Source organism: Diabrotica virgifera, chromosome 8 (genome assembly GCF_917563875.1).
Source record: "Diabrotica virgifera virgifera chromosome 8, PGI_DIABVI_V3a".
NCBI classification, from domain to species: domain Eukaryota; kingdom Metazoa; phylum Arthropoda; class Insecta; order Coleoptera; family Chrysomelidae; genus Diabrotica; species Diabrotica virgifera.
The window spans coordinates 117380433-117399869 of NC_065450.1; the positions used below are offsets into that span (position 1 = coordinate 117380433).

The window sequence follows — 19437 nt, forward strand, 5'->3', positions numbered from 1 at the left end:
CGCGTTTTAGGCTAGCTGCAATAATTTGAATTTAGAATTGTCTTTAGGGGCCAAACGGAACACAAAAACAACTTTTTATCTTTGATAGGTACATGTTTTAAATTATTTTATGTTGCGATTTATAAGATTCTTTTCGAATTTCAAATTTATGCAAGTTCCTTATTGAACTAGAATCAAAATTATAACACATTATCTAATTATGACCCACTATCTAAGGTGCAACGAAGTTCACCGGGTCATCTAGTATATATATAAAATTCTAATTCGCAGGCTTTGTTACCGTACTCCTCCGAAACCGCTTGACCGATTTTCATGAAATTTGGCAGGTGGGCTCGACCGGACAGGGAGTACGTTGTTATCAATATTTCATAGCCGTACGTTATAAGGGGGCTTTGCCCCCCCTAAATTTTTTTTTTATTTTTCTACAAACCAATTTTTCTTAATTGTATATGATTCACAAGCAAAAGATACATATAATCCTAAATTTTCACTTTTCTATCTTTAACCGTTATTTTTTTAAAAAAATTTCGTGGTTTAACATCTATATATATAAAATTCTAATTCGCAGGCTTTGTTACCGTACTCCTCCGAAACCGCTTGACCGATTTTCATGAAATTTGGCAGGTGGACTGGACCGGACAGGGAGTAGGTTGTTATCTATATTTCATAGCCGTACGTTATAAGGGGGCTTTGCCCCCCCTAAATTTTTTTTTTATTTTTCGACAAACCGATTTTTCTTAATTGTATATGATTCACAAGCAAAAGATACATATAATCCTAAATTTTCACTTTTCTATCTTTAACCGTTATTTTTTTAAAAAATTTTCGTGGTTTAACATCTATATATATATATATATAAAATTCTAATTCGCAGGCTTTGTTACCGTACTCCTCCGAAACCGCTGGACCGATTTTCATGAAATTTGGCAGGTAGACTCGACCGGACAGGGAGTAGGTTGTTATCTATATTTCATAGCCGTACGTCATAAGGGGGCTTTGCCCCCCCTAAATTTTTTTTTTATTTTTCGACAAACCGATTTTTCTTAATTGTATATGATTCACAAGCGAAAGATACATACAATCCTAAATTTTCACTTTTCTATCTTTAACCGTTATTTTTTTAAAAAAATTTCGTGGTTTAACATCTATATATATAAAATTCTAATTCGCAGGCTTTGTTACCGTACTCCTCCGAAACCGCTTGACCGATTTTCATGAAATTTGGCAGGTGGACTCGACCGGACAGGGAGTAGGTTGTTATCTATATTTCATAGCCGTACGTCATAAGGGGGCTTTGCCCCCCCTAAATTTTTTTTTTATTTTTCGACAAACCGATTTTTCTTAATTGTATATGATTCACAAGCGAAAGATACATACAATCCTAAATTTTCACTTTTCTATCTTTAACCGTTATTTTTTTAAAAAAATTTCGTGGTTTAACATCTATATATATAAAATTCTAATTCGCAGGCTTTGTTACCGTACTCCTCCGAAACCGCTTGACCGATTTTCATGAAATTTGGCAGGTGGACTCGACCGGACAGGGAGTAGGTTGTTATCTATATTTCATAGCCGTACGTCATAAGGGGGCTTTGCCCCCCCTAAATTTTTTTTTTATTTTTCGACAAACCGATTTTTCTTAATTGTATATGATTCACAAGCGAAAGATACATACAATCCTAAATTTTCACTTTTCTATCTTTAACCGTTATTTTTTTAAAAAAATTTCGTGGTTTAACATCTATATATATAAAATTCTAATTCGCAGGCTTTGTTACCGTACTCCTCCGAAACCGCTTGACCGATTTTCATGAAATTTGGCAGGTGGACTCCTTGCTTAATTGCGAAGAAAACGGTGTATAAATCGTCTCTCTAGCTCAATTAGTTTCCGAGATAGCAAAACGAGGCCCTAGGACAATACGAGAGCACGAGAGACGACACTAAGCACACGAGAAGAACAAGCGAAAATTGTACTAAAATCAGTGAAAATATGAAGTTTTAACTTTACGATTACTATTTTTAATGTACCAAAAAATATTTCAAAATTTTGCCGAAGGACCATATCTCTGGTATAATGATCAAAATTTTGGCGGAGGCGCATATCTGGCATATCTGGTCAATGACCAACAACACCAACAGATAAATAGAGTATTTACGTCTGATTCATTCCTGCGTTTAGCATTCAAGTATGAGCCAAATATTGAATATTATACTCATTCAAAAGTAACAATTGGTGCTATGGATAAAGAATGCCCGCATTGCCCTCAAATTTGAAAATGAGCCAGCCGGAATGTGTTGCGCATCAGGAAAGGTGAAACTTCCTGAAATTGAAACACCGCCTGAACCATTAAACGGTATACTAACTGGTACAGATCCGGATTCTAATCTATTCCTGAAGACAATTCGAACATTTAAATCATGTTTCCAAATGTCATCAACGCCATGGAGTTGGATAGAATTCTTTTTTGTGGTTCTAGCGACATCTATTGACTTTTTTGAACTTTTTGAAGTTATACTTCTTTAGGCGCGATGGGCGCATGCGCACACCGACAGTATGGTATTAGTCGTTATACAGGCTCTGATTGGGTGTTGAAATGATCTGTCAGTAATTGTTCAATATGGAGGTTATCGGTAAACAAAAATGTGGTGTATTATAATAGTTTTTATTGTCGTGAGGACAGAAATAAAATCAAATTTACAATTGTAGTGACTTTCTAAATAGTTTTGAAAAGCCACAGATACGTAATTCTAAATGTTTCAGTTGTATTGCAATAAAAACTTATCTTCATACCTATTTGGAAAATCTAAAAAAAAATAATGTACTTACCTATTAGTAAGCAATGCTTTAATTTACATAATCTGATTACGAACAAACTTTCTACAAATCTTCATCTAATATATCGTTTTCTCACTCTATATTTTGTTGTATTTTAATATTTTAATTCGACAAAAATCAAACTAATAATTTGATTAAATTCATATAAATAAACACAATGTCAAAAAGTTTATGGTGTAAACGTTCAGTTGGTGTACATTTCCACATGACATATACTTTGTCGCTTTGACTTTCGAGCGGCTTTTTATTGTTTTATACATTTTATGATTGTAAGTATATTATTATATAATTTTTTCCAGGAAATACGTATTTAATTAAAATTTTTGGCAACAATTATTGTTCAGAAATCATTTCTTTGTGGCATTTTTCAATGTGTTTGTGTGTGTTTTATTCTTTTATTTTTTTAATTTTTGGAAAGTAGTCAGTATTAAAATTAGTTTAATATTTAAATTAAATATAAATAAACTATATTGATTTCGTTACAATCATATAATAAAAGTAAAAACGCACGTTCTTACGTGCGTAAAAAGTACACTCTTTCTTTTTTTACCTTGCTATGCATACGTACCATAAATATTAATCAGATGGCGCAAAAAATCTCATTTTTGCTTATTCTGGGACTTAGGCACTTTTCATATGAGGCCGAAAATATTGTCATCGAGACAGCTCAGTTGCCACAATTATCTCAAAATAATACAATGTATGTATTTACGTATCTAAATATATATTATATTGTATGTTCCCTATGTCCAGCTGAACGATTTACGTACTGTATACGTGGAATATCATATAATTTGTCATATTAAATGTATCTTTATTATGTACCTACAAACTTTGCATTATTATGAATGAATATTTGGACATATAATTTTCTTTTTTATTCGAGCAATTTGTATTTCAATCAATTTTTATGTCGAACAATTCATTTTCGAGTGGTTGATTTTGAGTAATTGATCTCTAGCAGTTGCGTTCAAGCAATTGATCTAGAATCAAAATATGACACATTATCTAATTCTGACACACTATCTAAGGTGCAACGAAGTTCACCGGGTCATCTAGTATATATATATATATATATATATATATATATATATATATATATATATATATATATATATATATATATATAACAGGTATATAATATTTGCTGAACAGTTAGGTAACAAGGTTGAAATATTGGGGTAGCAGCAATCTCAAAGAAAACTCTTTATAATAGTTCCAAGCTTTCGAAAATGTTTATTTTCATCATCAGGGAAAATTATTTGAGGATGTTGAGCCTAGTTGTTAAACACTGACATATAAAACGAAATTTTGTCCTGGTACAAATCGTAAATAAAAATTAAAATTAAAAACTATATATAAAAAATTGTTCTAAAAATCGAGTATAAATTGAAAAATGGTAAAATATTTTAAAAAATGATGTATGTCAAATGGCATTTTTGAAAATTTATATATAGTTTTTAATTTTAATTTTTATTTACGATTTGTACCAGGACAAAATTTTGTTTAATATGTGTTTAACAACTCGGCTCAACATCCTCAAATAATTTTCCCTGATGATGAAAATAAACATTTTCGAAAGCTTGGAACTATTATAAAGAGTTTTCTTTGAGATTGCTGCTACCCCAATATTTCAACCTTGTTATATATATATATATATATATATATATATATATATATATATATATATATATATATATATATATATATATATATATATATATAGTGACTGTACACCCCGATATGGGGCTACAAGAATCTACAAGTCGAGCAAGTCTCGTAAATTTCACGATTGCGAGCCACGCTTCACGCAACCGTGTTTGCGTACTTGTGTTTCGAGTTGCGTGGTCGTGCGGAGTTATTCCAACATGCTGTCAAGTCAAAATTAAATCAATATGGCTACTGGGTGTAAAAGATAAATCTTATTCTATCTGTTCTTAATGAATTTTAGATAATTTTAGTTGTATTTCTTTGTAATTTTGTGTTGTACAAAGATTAATTTAACATTTTCTCTGGAAGTATTAATTTAGGAAGATAATATGCTTCATTGGTGTTGTGTTTTGAAGTGTGAAATGCAAAGTAATTGTGATAAAGTCAAGATAAAGTTCACTTTTAAACTGAACTAAATAAGGTATCTGAGAGACAACAATGGTTAAATGCAATACAATGTACAGGTTTTACTAGCGAAATGAAAATTTTCCTGTCCTGTCTGCTGTAATCATTTTATATCTGGTAAGTTACAATTACAACAGTAATGATTTTTGAAGATGTTAACATTTTAATCTTATAGGAAAACCAGCCGACTTAATCGATAATAACAATCTCCAGATTGGGTTCCTTCAATAAATATGGGCTATAAACACAATGAAATAAGTTCCCCAAAATCTAAAATGGAGTGGTATCAAAGGAGAATTAAAGGAAAAAATATTCATATTGAAATTATTTACAAGGCACTGGACTGTCTTAAATTCTACAATAATACTAGGTGGGTAAATGATTTTAGACATTTTTCATTAAGAGTAGATTAAGATTAAGTAGATTTTCATTCAGTAGATTTAAGACTTGTTTACACGGGTAGAGTAATGATGCAAGTACTTGATAGAGTAGAGTAACTCTACCTGTAAAAATGCTCAGCACAGTAGAATAGCTGGTAGAGTGTATAGTTGGAGTTAAAGTAGAGTGACTAGCAACCTATGGCAAAGTAACTACTCTATGACCACCACTACTGCCAAAATGTCTACTCAGCTGCACACTCTACCCATGGAACACGCTCAATTATGGCAGAATAGAGTAGGTAGGAGAGTACATGGGGGCGCTGTCATTCTGGCTGGAATTGTGTTTTGTGTAAATAGTGAAAATGAAGTTCACCGAAGATGAAACTTTAAAACTTGTAGAGCTATAATACGGCGAATACCAGTGTTTATGGAATTTAGGTAGTGTATACTACAGAAATAAAAGTTTGCAGCAAGCTGCGGAGGATGAAATCGTCGAAAGAATGGCAAAGGGGGCTTTGGAGTAAACGAGCTTAAGCAAAAAATTAAGAATTTAAGGTGCACTTATAATCAAGAGTGTTTAAAAATACAAAAATCGGTTTCACTATACTAGCATCAGTACTATACTTGTACTCTCCTCATGTGAATGGTATCAAGCCATTTTTGGTAGAGTACTACCGCTACTCTACTCTCCTCAAAACTCTACCCATGTAAACAAGTCTTTAGAAACAGTGGAAAATGAGGTAGCTAGTAGAGTAGTAGTAGAGTAAAATATACTGGTTTAGCAAATTACAATGTTTTAAGGTAATACAGTAGCGATAAACAGGTAGCCAAAACGTGTTCCAAGATTGTCACTGTAATTTTGAATATTTTTTCAAGGCATTTGGCACACGTATTCGTAAAATAATAAAGAATGGCGGTACAGAGCCCAATTTGAAAAATATATTAATATGTGGAAATTACTCTGTAATTATACAATATTTAAAAAACGAGCCTGTACCGCCATTAAGAAGAACAAAAAAATACACTTTCTTCAAATAAACTTTTTTATCCGATGCCTAGATTTTGTGTAATTTTGGAACTACTAATGAAATAAAAAATTTTAGTAGTTCCAAAATAACACAAAATCTGATAAAAAAGTTGTATTTGAAGAAAGTGTATTTTTTTGTTCTTCTTAATGGCGGTACAAGCTCGTTTTTTTTATATTGTATTTAATTACAGAGTAATTTCCACATAATAATATATTTTTCAAATTGGGCTCTGTACCGCCATTCTTTATTATATTACGAATATGTGTGCCAAATATCTTGAAAAATATTCAAAATTACAGCCGCAATCTTGGAACACATTTTCACTACCTGTTGATCGATACTGTTTCCTCTTAAGATAGTTTTAATAGTTATTTATGATATAAGTATTAAAAGTACAATTTTAAGACGCGCATGTGAAAGTTAACTTGAAAAAATAATTTTATTAATGTTTTGACTTCCACATCAGATGTCATTGTCAAAATACAAAATATTTATTATTATTAGGTTTGTTCTAGCAAACAGTCAAACTAGTCAAAAACCATCAGCAAACAGTTGGTCAGTAAAAGAACATAATACAGTCACCAGTGCGATCCCCTCTACTCGCGCTGGTCCACTATTCGCTGATGGTTTCAAACTGATGCTAGAACAAACCTATTATTATTATGCATATCATTATCTGTAAATAATATTTCTTCTGATTGTTAATTGTAAAGGATAGAAAAATTACCATTTATTTCATTTTTTTTAGAATCAGCTGAGAGAAGTGGTCTACAAAAAACCAGGAAGGAAACGGAATATGTGGCTACGAAAGGCAAAAGAAAGGTTTACAAAGCAAATGTGACACATTTTTTTGAAATATTTAGGAATATCAGTAAATTGCATTAAAAGAATGTATGAAAAGATTTTGTTCAATAAAAATGTTTATATTTATCAAGGATGTATTATTTGGTATGGCCACATATCGTCAGTTATGTAATAATACATCCTATCTGTTTTTTCATGAGTTTTGTAAGAGAGACTAAAAACTTGTCTTAGGGTCACCTCCTGTTTTCATATGATATTTTTTGACTTAATTTTGACAAATTGTAGTAAATTAAACTATCTATGAACTACAAAACAAGTCAAAACTTACATATGAACACAGGAGGTGACCTTAAAACATGTTTTTCCATCTCTCATACAAAACTCATGAAAAAACAGATAGGAGGTATTGTCACATCAGCAAGGATGTACAGTGATAAGTGCCCTAATAACCGGCAAGATATGGGCAACATATTTAGTTGTGAGATAAAAAGAAATGAATAGAATAGAATAATTTTTATTTGCATAAAATTTTGACATATTTGAGCAAATAACGTCAAGTAAATGTAAAAGTAAAAAGAAAAGAGGTTGTATAAATCTAAAGTACATAGAACAATTTTTATCATAGTTAAAATTAAAATTAAAAATAAAAATTTAGACATTACATGTTACAAAAACAAAAAACAACTAATACTCCAGGTATTCCACCACAGTATATGGTTCTACAATGACCAGATATTTAAATAACTCTCTTTTAAATCTTCCAAATTGAATCTCTTGTTTTAACGCTGATGGTAACTTGTTGTGGAATTTGATACAGGCATATAGTGGACTTCGTTCTGTTAGAGTAAGCCTGTGTCTAGGGATAATTAGGTTTAGAGCTCTTGTGTGATGGGTATGATTGGGGATGTAATGGTTAAATAATAAAGGGTTCTTAAAAAGAAATTTTAAACATTCATAAATGTAGATGGCTGGAAAAGTAAGTATATTTAGTAGTTTAAATTTCCCCCTGCATGATTCTTTGATTTTCATCCCAAGAATAATCCGTATTACTTTTTTCTGAATGATAAGAAGCTCTGATGTTGCCACTGCACTTCCCCAGAACATGATTCCATAACGTAGTTGAGAATAATAGTTAGCATAATAAACAGTAAGAAGAGTATCCTGCTGTAAGTACTCTTTAAGCACTCTTATTGAGTAGCATGCAGAGTTCAATTTTTTACATAACTGCAATAGGTGCAAATGAAACTAGTTGAGCTGGGAAATTTAGCGAAATTAACCTTTAAATTTACGTTATATTGATCCCACCTTTACACATATCGGAGGAGTATGTCAACTAAAACTGTCACTGTGACAGTGGTAGTTTCCAAACTCGTCTGATACGTCTGAAGGTGGTACACAATCAATACAATCTAAATGTATAAGTTAATATCGCTAAATTTCCCAGCTCAACTAGTTTCATGTCTTTTTATCTCACTACTTAATACATCTTTTGTGCTATTTTGCCGGTTATTAGAGCGCTCATCACTGTATTTCTGGTATATCCAGGGAATGTCTACAAAATATATTTTGAATGTCCAGAGAACATTCGTGGACATTCATGGAATGTTCCAATAAGACATTCAGGTAATGTTTAAAATGCTGACACAGGATTTTCCTGGGATGTTCAGGGAACATGTTTTCGGGGATATTCCAGGAATTTTTCAATGTCTGTGTACCTTCTATGGACCTATATGGAATATTTTGGTGTTATTACCGCCGCACTCCACTTGCGATTTGTAATCAGGAAGATTGAACACATTGTTTCAAATACAAGTCAATCCATTTGTGACTAAATAATCATGGATTGACTTCTATTTGAAAGAATGTGTTCAATCTTCACAACTACAAATCGCAAGTGGAGTCCGGAGCTTAGGGCTACTTCCTCTTCGGTATTATGTATTATACTACAGAAATCAGGAACTTTCCTTCTAAATATATGTATGCATCTTGGCCATCAAACATATTCTTCCAAACATTTTTTTAAGGGGTTACATAGGTCTTGTGGGTAAAAAAAGTGACTTTTTAAAAAAATTATATCTCGAAAACTAAAATTTATTTTTATTTATAATTGGAACATGTAAAAGTATAGTACTTAAGGTAGTCTCAAAAAAAGTTTCAGCCAAAAATATTCATTTTTGTAGAGTTTAAGTTTTTTTGCGTTGGCAGCATAACTAGTCTCATCTGAAATCAAAAAGTTTCTTGTAGTTTATACCTCTGGCTAGAATATGAACGAAGGAATTAAAAAAAAAATGAAATTTGAAGATTTTACATAAGTTTAAACACATTTTTGACCCCAATTTTTCTCATTTTTAAAGTAGTTTTTTTTATAAAACAAAAATGACCTCATCTAATAATAAAAAATCCTTTGTTCATTCACTAGCCAGAGGTATAAACTACAAGAAACTTTGATTTCAGATGAGACTGGACTTGTTATGCTGCTCACTGCAAAAAAGGGCTGTTGTCGAAAAATTGCAGTCAACTCTACAAAAATGAATATTTTTGGCTGAAATTTTTTTGAGAGTACTATACTTTTACATGTTTCAATTATAAATAAAAATAATTTTTAGTTTCCAAGATATAATTTTTTTAAAAAGTCACTTTTTTTACCTGCAAGACAACAACTTAACAAATTGTTGATTTCAAATTGTAACAATTGTTTTGCAATGTATTCTGCCCTCTTGTATTTTCTGTGTTATCTTCATCATACAATTACTTCATCTAAAAACTTTCTGCGATATATTCGCAACAACAAAAACAAACAAAACAAAAAAAATAAAACAAAAGTTTAACCACCTTCACACCACAAAATCAAGCAATCAAGTTACACAAATTTTCAAACACCTCACCTGACACAGCGTCTCAAGTACGATTGCGCGAATTGGTAAATATAACTCCGCACGACCACGCAACTCGAAACACAAGTACGCAAACACGGTTGCGTGAAACGTGGCTCGCAATCGTGAAATTTACAAGACTTGCTCGACCTGTAGATTCTTGTTATGGGGCTAAGTCGCGAAAGCTTTCTAGATCCTATTTCTTAGGAGGATCAGTCCCTTTTGCTTATGTTATCTTCTTAACGATTTCTCTCCATTTTTTCCTATCTCTAGTTTTTCCCCGCCATTCTCTGACTCCTGCGTTTTTTAAGTCTTCTTCAACTTCTTGCAACCACTTTGATCTTGGTCTTCCTCTTTTCTTTCTTCCTCCTGGATTCCATTCTATCATAGCATATGTCACTGCTTCATCTCCTGCCCGCCAGATGTGACCTAACCATCTAACTATTAATAATACATAAATAAAGAAGTATGAATAAGGCCTATGACTAAAAACACCGCTAACTTACATTATTATGCTTCCAATTGGATTTCTCCTTTTTTTTTCAAAAAAATATATTTATTTTTTAACCGTAACTTTTTATTTTTTATCCTAGAAAGTTTGGTAAAAAATAATTTTTTAGGTTTTTACAAGATCTATAAGGCTATTAATATTAAATCCCTTTAAAGTCCTCAGTCGCAGAAAGAGGTGACTTTGAAAGGGTTGGTAAAGGCTGTTTTTGCATGTTATTATAAGTTTTAATTGTCAATAGCTCACTCAATTTTTGCTGTAGAAAAAAGATTTGCAAACCAAGTTCTTAGGAATTAAATTAGCTACAATTTTATATTTAAATATTTTTTCGTATCTCTGATGCTAATCTTTCTATTCTGAAGAAAAGGACATTTTTTACCAAACTACAAAAATTCGTTATTCGCTTTTAACTCCATTTTTTTTAAATTAATCATTTTAAGACGGTCAAACCTCTAGAACCTATTAATAATGCATAAAAAAAGAAGACCAAATAAGGTCAATGACTAATTTTAATTAGGATGGTAAGTAGGGGGAAGATTCCAATCACTTTTTCGCTGAAAAAATAGGGACTGACATTCTTTTTATTATAAGTCACTTAATTTTTGAGCTAGAGACTATTATTTTATTTCTGGAGATAGATATTTTTAAATACTTTAAATTAGTTTAAACAAGTTATCCTCAAAAAATGCGTAGTTTTCCCGTCTTTTGACTTTGAAACTACACAATTTAGCATTTGACGAAGAAGAGCTAACATATAATAAAGTATAGCTCGATTACTAATGGTCTTAAAGAAAAATAAAAAACGGTTTTGTTTATTTTTTCAAAAGGTACATTTTTGCTAAGCAAAGTTTGATAAAACGAAAACTTTTTGAGTTATTAGTAGAAAACTGATTAAAAACATTGATTTTTTCGATATAAAACCAACACTTTCGATAGCGAATAAATCGAAAACTGTTAATTTTATCAAAAAAATGTATAGAAAGTTTTTTGCTTAGAGTGAATGTTTTTACCAACTTTTGCAGTCAAAATAAAATAAAAATTTCCACCACCGAGTTGGGTGGCAACCACCCCCATGGAAAAAGCGCCTTTTGGCATCATGTAGATTTTGATCCTTGGACTATCCACTACTTATTCTCAAATTTTCAAGCAAATCGATCCATTCTGTAAAAATTGCGAGGTTTTGTCCTATTTTAAGCTTCATTACTTGGACTAATAGTCTATATAGGGATATTGTTATCATAAGCTTTCTTCAAATCCACACATGCGGCTTGCTGTTTCAGCTCAAGTGGTTCATATTCATATTCGTTTTCAACTAGGATTTTCATATCTTTTCCGTACAATCTACTGAGAATGCTGGTAACTGAGATGAGGAGTTAGTTCTGGTAGTCTGCTGTATCCCATTTTTTATGGACCGCTGTAATCCATCCTTCTTAACAGCTTTCAGGTATATTACCTCCGTTTAGATATCTATTAAAATGTTCTGTCAGCATATTCACAAGCGTTGGTGTTGCATTTTTCAAAAGTTCCGCAGGGATTCCTTCTAATCCATACGCCTTTTATTTTTCATGGTGTTTATAAGTTTGGCAGTTCACGCCTTAACTGTCTATTATCAAATCCATGGTCCATGGATTTGATATCTTTTGGTTGTTTGTTGGAGATATTTAGTGCTGGACTCTTATACTTTTTTGTGTAGTGACTTTTCAAATACTGTTCAAATAGTAGTAGTATAGTGTTCAAATATTTAAGTTTGAAACTGACTTGTCTCACTCTAATATCATCTAATTTTAAGTTTTGTTTCACTAAGTAACAAGCTCTTGTGAATTTAATTTGAATGCCAAATTCGAGAAGAAAAAATTCGATATAAAATAGTTATAAACTATTTTTTATATAAATATGATACGTTTCCTTAACAGCATTTTAGATATTCAAATATGTAACGTAAAACCTATCACAGAACCAAATGCTATAACATTGGCGTCCGATATTCCAGAAAAAATTGCCAGATATTATCACTACAACGACGTTCGACGATTTCAATGTGACCGTCCAGTACATAAAGGAATCATCGATAAAGATAATGAGATTAAGGTAAGTTATTTAGAATTTAAATATCCATGACGTTTTGAAATATAGACTTCTGTAATATTGTATTGCGGCAACCTTGGGTGTCTATAAACTGGCAACAGCCTGAAGATCCAGACATATATGAAATAATGCACCGTTGCTCTCTAAAGTACTTGGAGGGGTCGGGGTCAATAGATAAGGAAGTTAAAAAAAAAATAAAACGAAAAGTTGGACGCTAACCTACCTGCATAGGAATAAAACCTCTAGCTTGCTGCAAGCACTGGACTTACCCATCCATCTCACAACTTCCAAAAAACTGTTTTTCTTTACAAAAAAAAACAACATCGATGCTGTAAAACTTGTGGATTACCTCTAATCACCTAAATATTTATTCACAAATGATCTAGACTAGATTAACCACCACTGCACAATATTTACTTATTTTTCTAAAATCTTGACGGATTAACTATTTAGATGGGAAATAAGCCACATTTAAATTGAAAAAATAATTTTACTAACGTTTCGACGCCCAAATCGGGTGTCGTTGTCAAAATACAAAATACTACTAAATTAAACAAAATTGTTGTTGCTAAGTAAAAAAATTCTTCTAATAATTTATTTAATCTGACTCATCTATATTGGCAATTCAGACGTATATTATACATTTTAAAGTAGAAGACTTTAAAATGATATCGCCCATATTTATGAGTTGCGTTCCTGGGACGACTTTACTAAAAGATTCACATTCGATTATATGAAATCAATCCCAACTCAAGAATATCCGTTTGAAGTTATCATGAGTTTTTGAAGCGTGAAATTTTGGAAATCTCATTTTTAAACAAAACTGAACAATATTATGTAATAAAAAAAATGTGCAAGTTCCCTATTGTTAGATTTTTGAACTATACACTGTTCTTCATGTACTTAACTTACCTTGTTTAATCTGACGTTTTCGAGTTTTTCTAAGGATATATTTTTTTACGGACTGCCCCCAACGCACGCCTCTGTATTAAGAGTCCATATGTGGTAGGGGTACATTTACAGGGTACAAGGTTTCCCATGTGATTTTCTGACGCGCTCGAGTAACTGCAAAAATCCCCGCTTGGGCTCCCCTACCATAACTTATGTGTCGATGGTCATTGTATTGCTGGTCTTTGCATTGTTGGAATCATCTTGAAATTTTAATGTTGCTAAGAGGATTTTATCTCATCTAAAATAATATTCATATATAGTCCGTCCGCTATAACTTTTCCCATGCGGTACGATTCATTTTCAATCAAATTAAGTCAAAACAGAAAGTGAAACGTACGCCGATGTATGTAGTATATAGTATACAGTATACAAAATGTATATACACATCGACGTTCGTTTCAATTTATGTTTTGACTTAATTTGATTGAAAATGAATCGTACCACATGGGAAAAGTTATAGCGGACGGACTATACGTACTAGATGTTAAAGTAATATTTATTTAAAAAAATAAAAATGTATACCATTTTCATACTTATTTATTTATTAATATTTATTTATTTTTCAGACTCTGTGGATAGAAAGAACTATTCTCGAAATAAGTAACCCCCTTCCAGGCATCTTAAGATGGTTCGAAGTGGTCAACCGGCAAAGTGATGAGATTCCTCCAGTGCAATATGCATGTGAAACTATGCGAAACGTAGAAAATGAATTGAGACAACTGATAACAATTCATTCTATGGATCCCAAACGAAATCTGAATCCGTTCACTATGAGATTACAGGGCATAATCGATGCGAATGTACAGGGAGGAATAAGTAAATATCAACAGGCTTTTTTCACCAAAGAATTTGTGAAGCTGTATCCGGAACATAAAGTTTATGCTGAAAATTTAAGAGAATTAATTATAAATGCCACAAGGGTAAGTTATTTTATTATTTATAATTTTTTCAATCGACTTCATGTTCCCCATCCTTTAAGGACATTGGCGATCATCACGGCCCCTATTCCTCTCTCTACAGCGGTTTTGAAGAGTTCTATTATTATTTTTTCACTCCACTGCCTAAAATTTTTATCAGGGCTTTTCTCTGTTCCTCTTATTTCTTCCAATTCCCATTGTATAACCAATCACATCAACTGATATTTTAAATTTTTTTAGTATGTTACCAAAGTTGCTCATTTTTCTTTTCTTCGTGGTGTTGAGTATATTTCTTTTTTCATCTTTCTTAACGTTTACTTATTGTTTCCGTGTTTTATACAGGGTGTTTGTTAAAGAATGGGCCATAGTTTAACCTTAGATTCCTGAGGTTAAAATAGGTCGATTTAAGCTAACAAAAGTTGATAATAACCGAAATACAGGGTGTCAAAGTTTAACTTTTAATTTAACTACTTTTGAATATTTCCTGACAGGCATGGGACATCAGCACGAAATTTGGTAAGTGATGCTGGTACTGTACATCCTACAAAATTATGTTAAACAAACGTTTCTGGCTACTACCAGAGGCGTACAACGGGGGAACGTGAATGGTTGACCATTCCCAAATTCTACGCCACTGGTGAAATTGCTATTTTAGTGAAATTTTTTGATTTTCCAATACTTTCTATAGAAATAACATACCCTTGATTCGTAAAGATAAAGTCATTAATTTTCGAGATATTTGAAGCTAAAAACGAAGGAGCATAATACCTACATTAATAAATAGGTTAACCTATTTATTTTTTGGTCACCGAAATATTCATGGTTAATCAGTTTTTCAGTACTAGGTTAGAGCTTAAACTCGTTTAAGTTAACCACGATTTTAACCGATCCTCGTTAGATGGTTTAACTCCGAATTTTGCGGTTACGCTTGCGCATTGGTGCAGTGAATGCATCATGTTTATTTTTTTGAGTAGTACCTGCCTGACAGAAGGGATTAGTTGGGTTATGTTATTTTCTTTCATCGCGGGAAGTATTCTAATACCTCCTTATTATTATAAGGAAATTATTATTATTGAAATTATAAATTATTATCGTTATTATATAGGAAGGAATTATAAGGAAATATATTTAAATATAACTGTAACAGGTAACTATGTTTACACTTAACGCCTCTTTCATACTTTACGATTTTGGTCGTCACGACAAACGGTCGTACGACCGTTTGTCGTGCTCATCGGACGTTCACACTTTACGACAGTATTCATCTTATTGTCGTAGAGAGCACAAGGCGTAGAATGAATCGGGCAAAAATTTTGGCTTTATGGTTAATTTATCGCCGTAAAAAAGAGAGAGACCTAATCGGCTACATTGGGTGCATCCAATCAATGGAAGAAGAGAAGAAGTAGGTTTATATCATACTTTTGGAGATTTAAGAAATGACCAAAATAAATTTTTTAATTCCGCATTATTAGCAATTATTTCCGCATGTCCGTGACAAAAAGGTTCCTCGCCCTTCTTATATATTGCTAGTATTAAATTGCTTTCCCAATCTTTTGGGATCCTTTTATCCTTCCATTCATCTTTGCATATTGTCCACAGCCAGTCTTTTCCTTTCTCTCTTAAGTATTTGATCATTTCTGGTGCAATTTCATCCTCCCCTGGAGCTTTACCTACCTTTAATTTTCGTATCGCTTCTACCAGTTCTTCTCTTGAAGTCTCTCTTAATTGAAGTAAAGAAACACAGACTTACTCACAATCATTTAATTATACTTCGACGACCGGTTTTGATCTCTACAATATTCAGATCATCTCCAGGTCGGCGTTACAAGTAGTTAAATGCTACAATTAAAGAAAGCCAGAGTTAGAACATTGTCTGGTTGTATCAAAATGCAAATAGAAAGCCAAAATTTTTGAAAGGTATGTAACTGTTGACATTTCAGAACAATAAACTGGTACATACGTATGCACACATATGAGAAACAGATACTCATAAGCACGCATACGCACATAGATGCATGTGGTTTATGACTATTTGGTAAATTAAGTTAAATTTTAAAATTATTAAAAATTTCTAAAAAACTATATAATTTTGATCCACTTACATGCCGTTACAAGGGATGCTTTGTAAGTTTATCGATAACATGTTTAAACGTCCAGATTATGCTAATAGGATAGCTAGGTGAGGGACTGGGTAAGCGGACATGCTTCGTAGGTCAAAACACAGTGAATTGGAATGGATCCTGAAGGCAGATCCTTTCTTAAATTAAATTACATAAATTTTGTTTTTGTTCGCCCTGATCATCTTTGGTAATCCCAGCTTATTAAATTAAATGCTTTAAGGATTGTGGTCCCATTTTTGTTGTCCCAGTTCAGTAGCAATATGTTGAATAAAAAAATATATACCTATTTTGTTAATAAATACAATTCAATTAGTGAACAATAATTATTGTTATAGGGCTCAATTTTCATCTTTCAATATTTAAAAGATTTTAGAAAAAAACTGATTTTAGATTATTTAATATACCGATTATATTAATATCTATACATATTTAAATAATCATTAATAAAACACGAATATATATCTACGTTTATGTCACTGGACACTAAACTGTGCTATAAAAGAATCTTTAAAATATTAACAAGAAATTTTAGATATTCCCGATGAAACATTTATGATTTAATTTTTATAACAGGGTACATTGATAATAATGCATTTTATAATGGGGTCCATTCCTCGGCTCTTTTAAAAAGTCATAAACATTGTTAATGCTGAAATTTTTGTCCTCGCAATAAGATAATACCAACCAGATGATAACCTATGTATTGTATCTATGTAGGTAAAAATTCCCCATCTATATTGTCTGCCATTATGTAGGTACGTGCCACTGGATTCACTGGTTTTACACGACTAACTGTCGTTAAGTATGGAAGCACTGATTTATGCCCGTGGTTCACTGAGAGCACGGCACGACACGACCGTCGTCCATTGCAGTGACATTGGACGACAGCCGAAGAGCAACGACACGACAGTTAGTCGTGGTCGTCCTGTGTGAAAGGCTCCGTATATTGCTGTATTGGACTAATGGAATATACGACAAACAGTCGTTACGACCGTTTGTCGTGACGACCGAAGTCGTAAAGTATGAAATAGGCCTTGTAACAGGATTTAATGCATGATTCCTAGTAATATTTTAAAAAGATTATTTTATATTTGTCTACACAGCAAAATACTTAATTATTTACCAAAGAGTCTGACTTCTTATTTCCTGGTCAATCTGTTCAAATAGTTATAAGACCGTGGTCTTTGACAAACAAAATCAGAAGAAAAGTCTAAATTATCCCAGGAATTCTAATTCTCTTCTGTTATGAAACCGAGGTAGACGTTATGAACTAAACAAAGATTCCAAACTTGATATTGCATTGCATTAATCATTTTTTTAATTTGGTTATGAAATTGTCTTTTATTTATTTTTCTGTCAAATTGATCATTATTTCTCAAATTGCACATGCGCACGTACAGTTACTGCTGCCAACAGAAGAAAAAAAGTTGTTAGTTAAACCGAGATTTTCTTAACTTGATTTTAAAGCACTGAAAAACGCTATGATGGTTAAAATACTGGTTAAAATTTAAACTAGGTTAGCTAACCAAAATTTTAACCGCTCACTGAAAAACTGGGCCTAAGTGTGCCTTTTCATTTTTAACTTTTAATAATAAAATAGTCTCCCGTTCTATACCGCACGCGGCTTTGGGAATATAGCAGGGTAGTCTGTTATATCTAGGGCCTACGGTATACAAGGAAGGTAACAGGGCCAGTGCTACGCTTCAACCGCCTATTATTACCCCTGGTTTTACCCAAGGTACTCATTTTATTCAGGCTGAGTCGACCTGGGGCCTATAGACATTTTAAAAATGTCTAGTTGTTCTTGCCGGCGGTAGGATTTGAACTCCGGACCACCGGCATGCGAGGCAAGCACACTACCACCTGCGCTACGCCGGCCCTAAACTTAGGGCCGACCCTATTTTTAACTTTTAACTTTTAACAAATATCTCGAAAACTAATGACTTTATCGTTGCGAATGAAGAGTATATTATTTGCATAGAAAGTATTGGATCATCTAAAAATTATGCTAAAATAGCAGCTTCACTTTACTCTGCCGCAAGCCTCTGGTAGTAGCCAGAAACGATTATTTAACATAATTTATTAGGGTGTACAGTGCCTACACTTTATGCCAAGTATGACACGGATATGTCAAATTATTATAAAGTTTTCTTTTTTTTTTAATAATTTATTCTTTATTTAAAACTTTAATAACTATGTGTGCCCGGTACTATAAAACTATTTGACATATCCTTATGATACTTGGCAGAAAGTGTAGGTACTGTACACCCAACTAAATTATGTTAAATAATCGTTTCTGGTTAATACCAGAGGCGTACGACAGGGGAAAGTGAATGGTTGACCCTTCCCAAATTCTATGCCAATGATAAAACTGCTATTTTAGCATAATTTTTAGATTCTCGAAAACTTTGTATGCAAATAATATACTATTCATTCGTAACGATAAAGTCATTCGTTTTCGAGATATTTCAAGTTAAAAATGAAAAGGCACACTTATTTTGATTAATGTATTATGCTCCTTCGTTTTTAGCTTTAAATATCTCGAAAACTAATGGCTTTATCGTTACGAATGAAGAGTATGTTATTTACATAGAAGGTATTGGAGAATCAAAAAATTGTACTAAAATTGAAACTCCGCCAGTGGCGTACAATTTGGGAAGGGTCAATCATTCACGTTCCCCCGTCGTACGCCTCTGGTAGTAGCCAGAAACGTTTGTTTAACATAATTTAGTAGGGTGTACAATACCAGCATCACTTACCAAATTTCGTGTTGTTGTCTCATGCCTGTTAGGAAATATTCAAAAATAAATAAAATAAAAG

At 32.4% G+C, this 19437-nt stretch overlaps 1 protein-coding gene and 1 long non-coding RNA gene across 3 annotated transcripts in view; both read left to right on the forward strand.

Moving 5' to 3' along the window:
• Positions 1-19437, forward strand: part of LOC114336054 (dedicator of cytokinesis protein 3) — a 403673-nt gene that overhangs the window by 350455 nt on the left and 33781 nt on the right. For both annotated transcript variants that reach the window (XM_050659323.1, XM_050659324.1), the window contains 2 exons: positions 12466-12632; positions 14147-14500. In XM_050659323.1, the coding sequence (XP_050515280.1) occupies positions 12466-12632; positions 14147-14500 (521 nt within the window). The remainder of the gene's footprint in view (positions 1-12465; positions 12633-14146; positions 14501-19437) is intronic.
• LOC126890416 (uncharacterized) lies at positions 4550-7289 on the forward strand. Its single transcript, XR_007700312.1, has 2 exons — positions 4550-5321; positions 7108-7289. It is a non-coding gene; the product is annotated as an uncharacterized LOC126890416 (long non-coding RNA).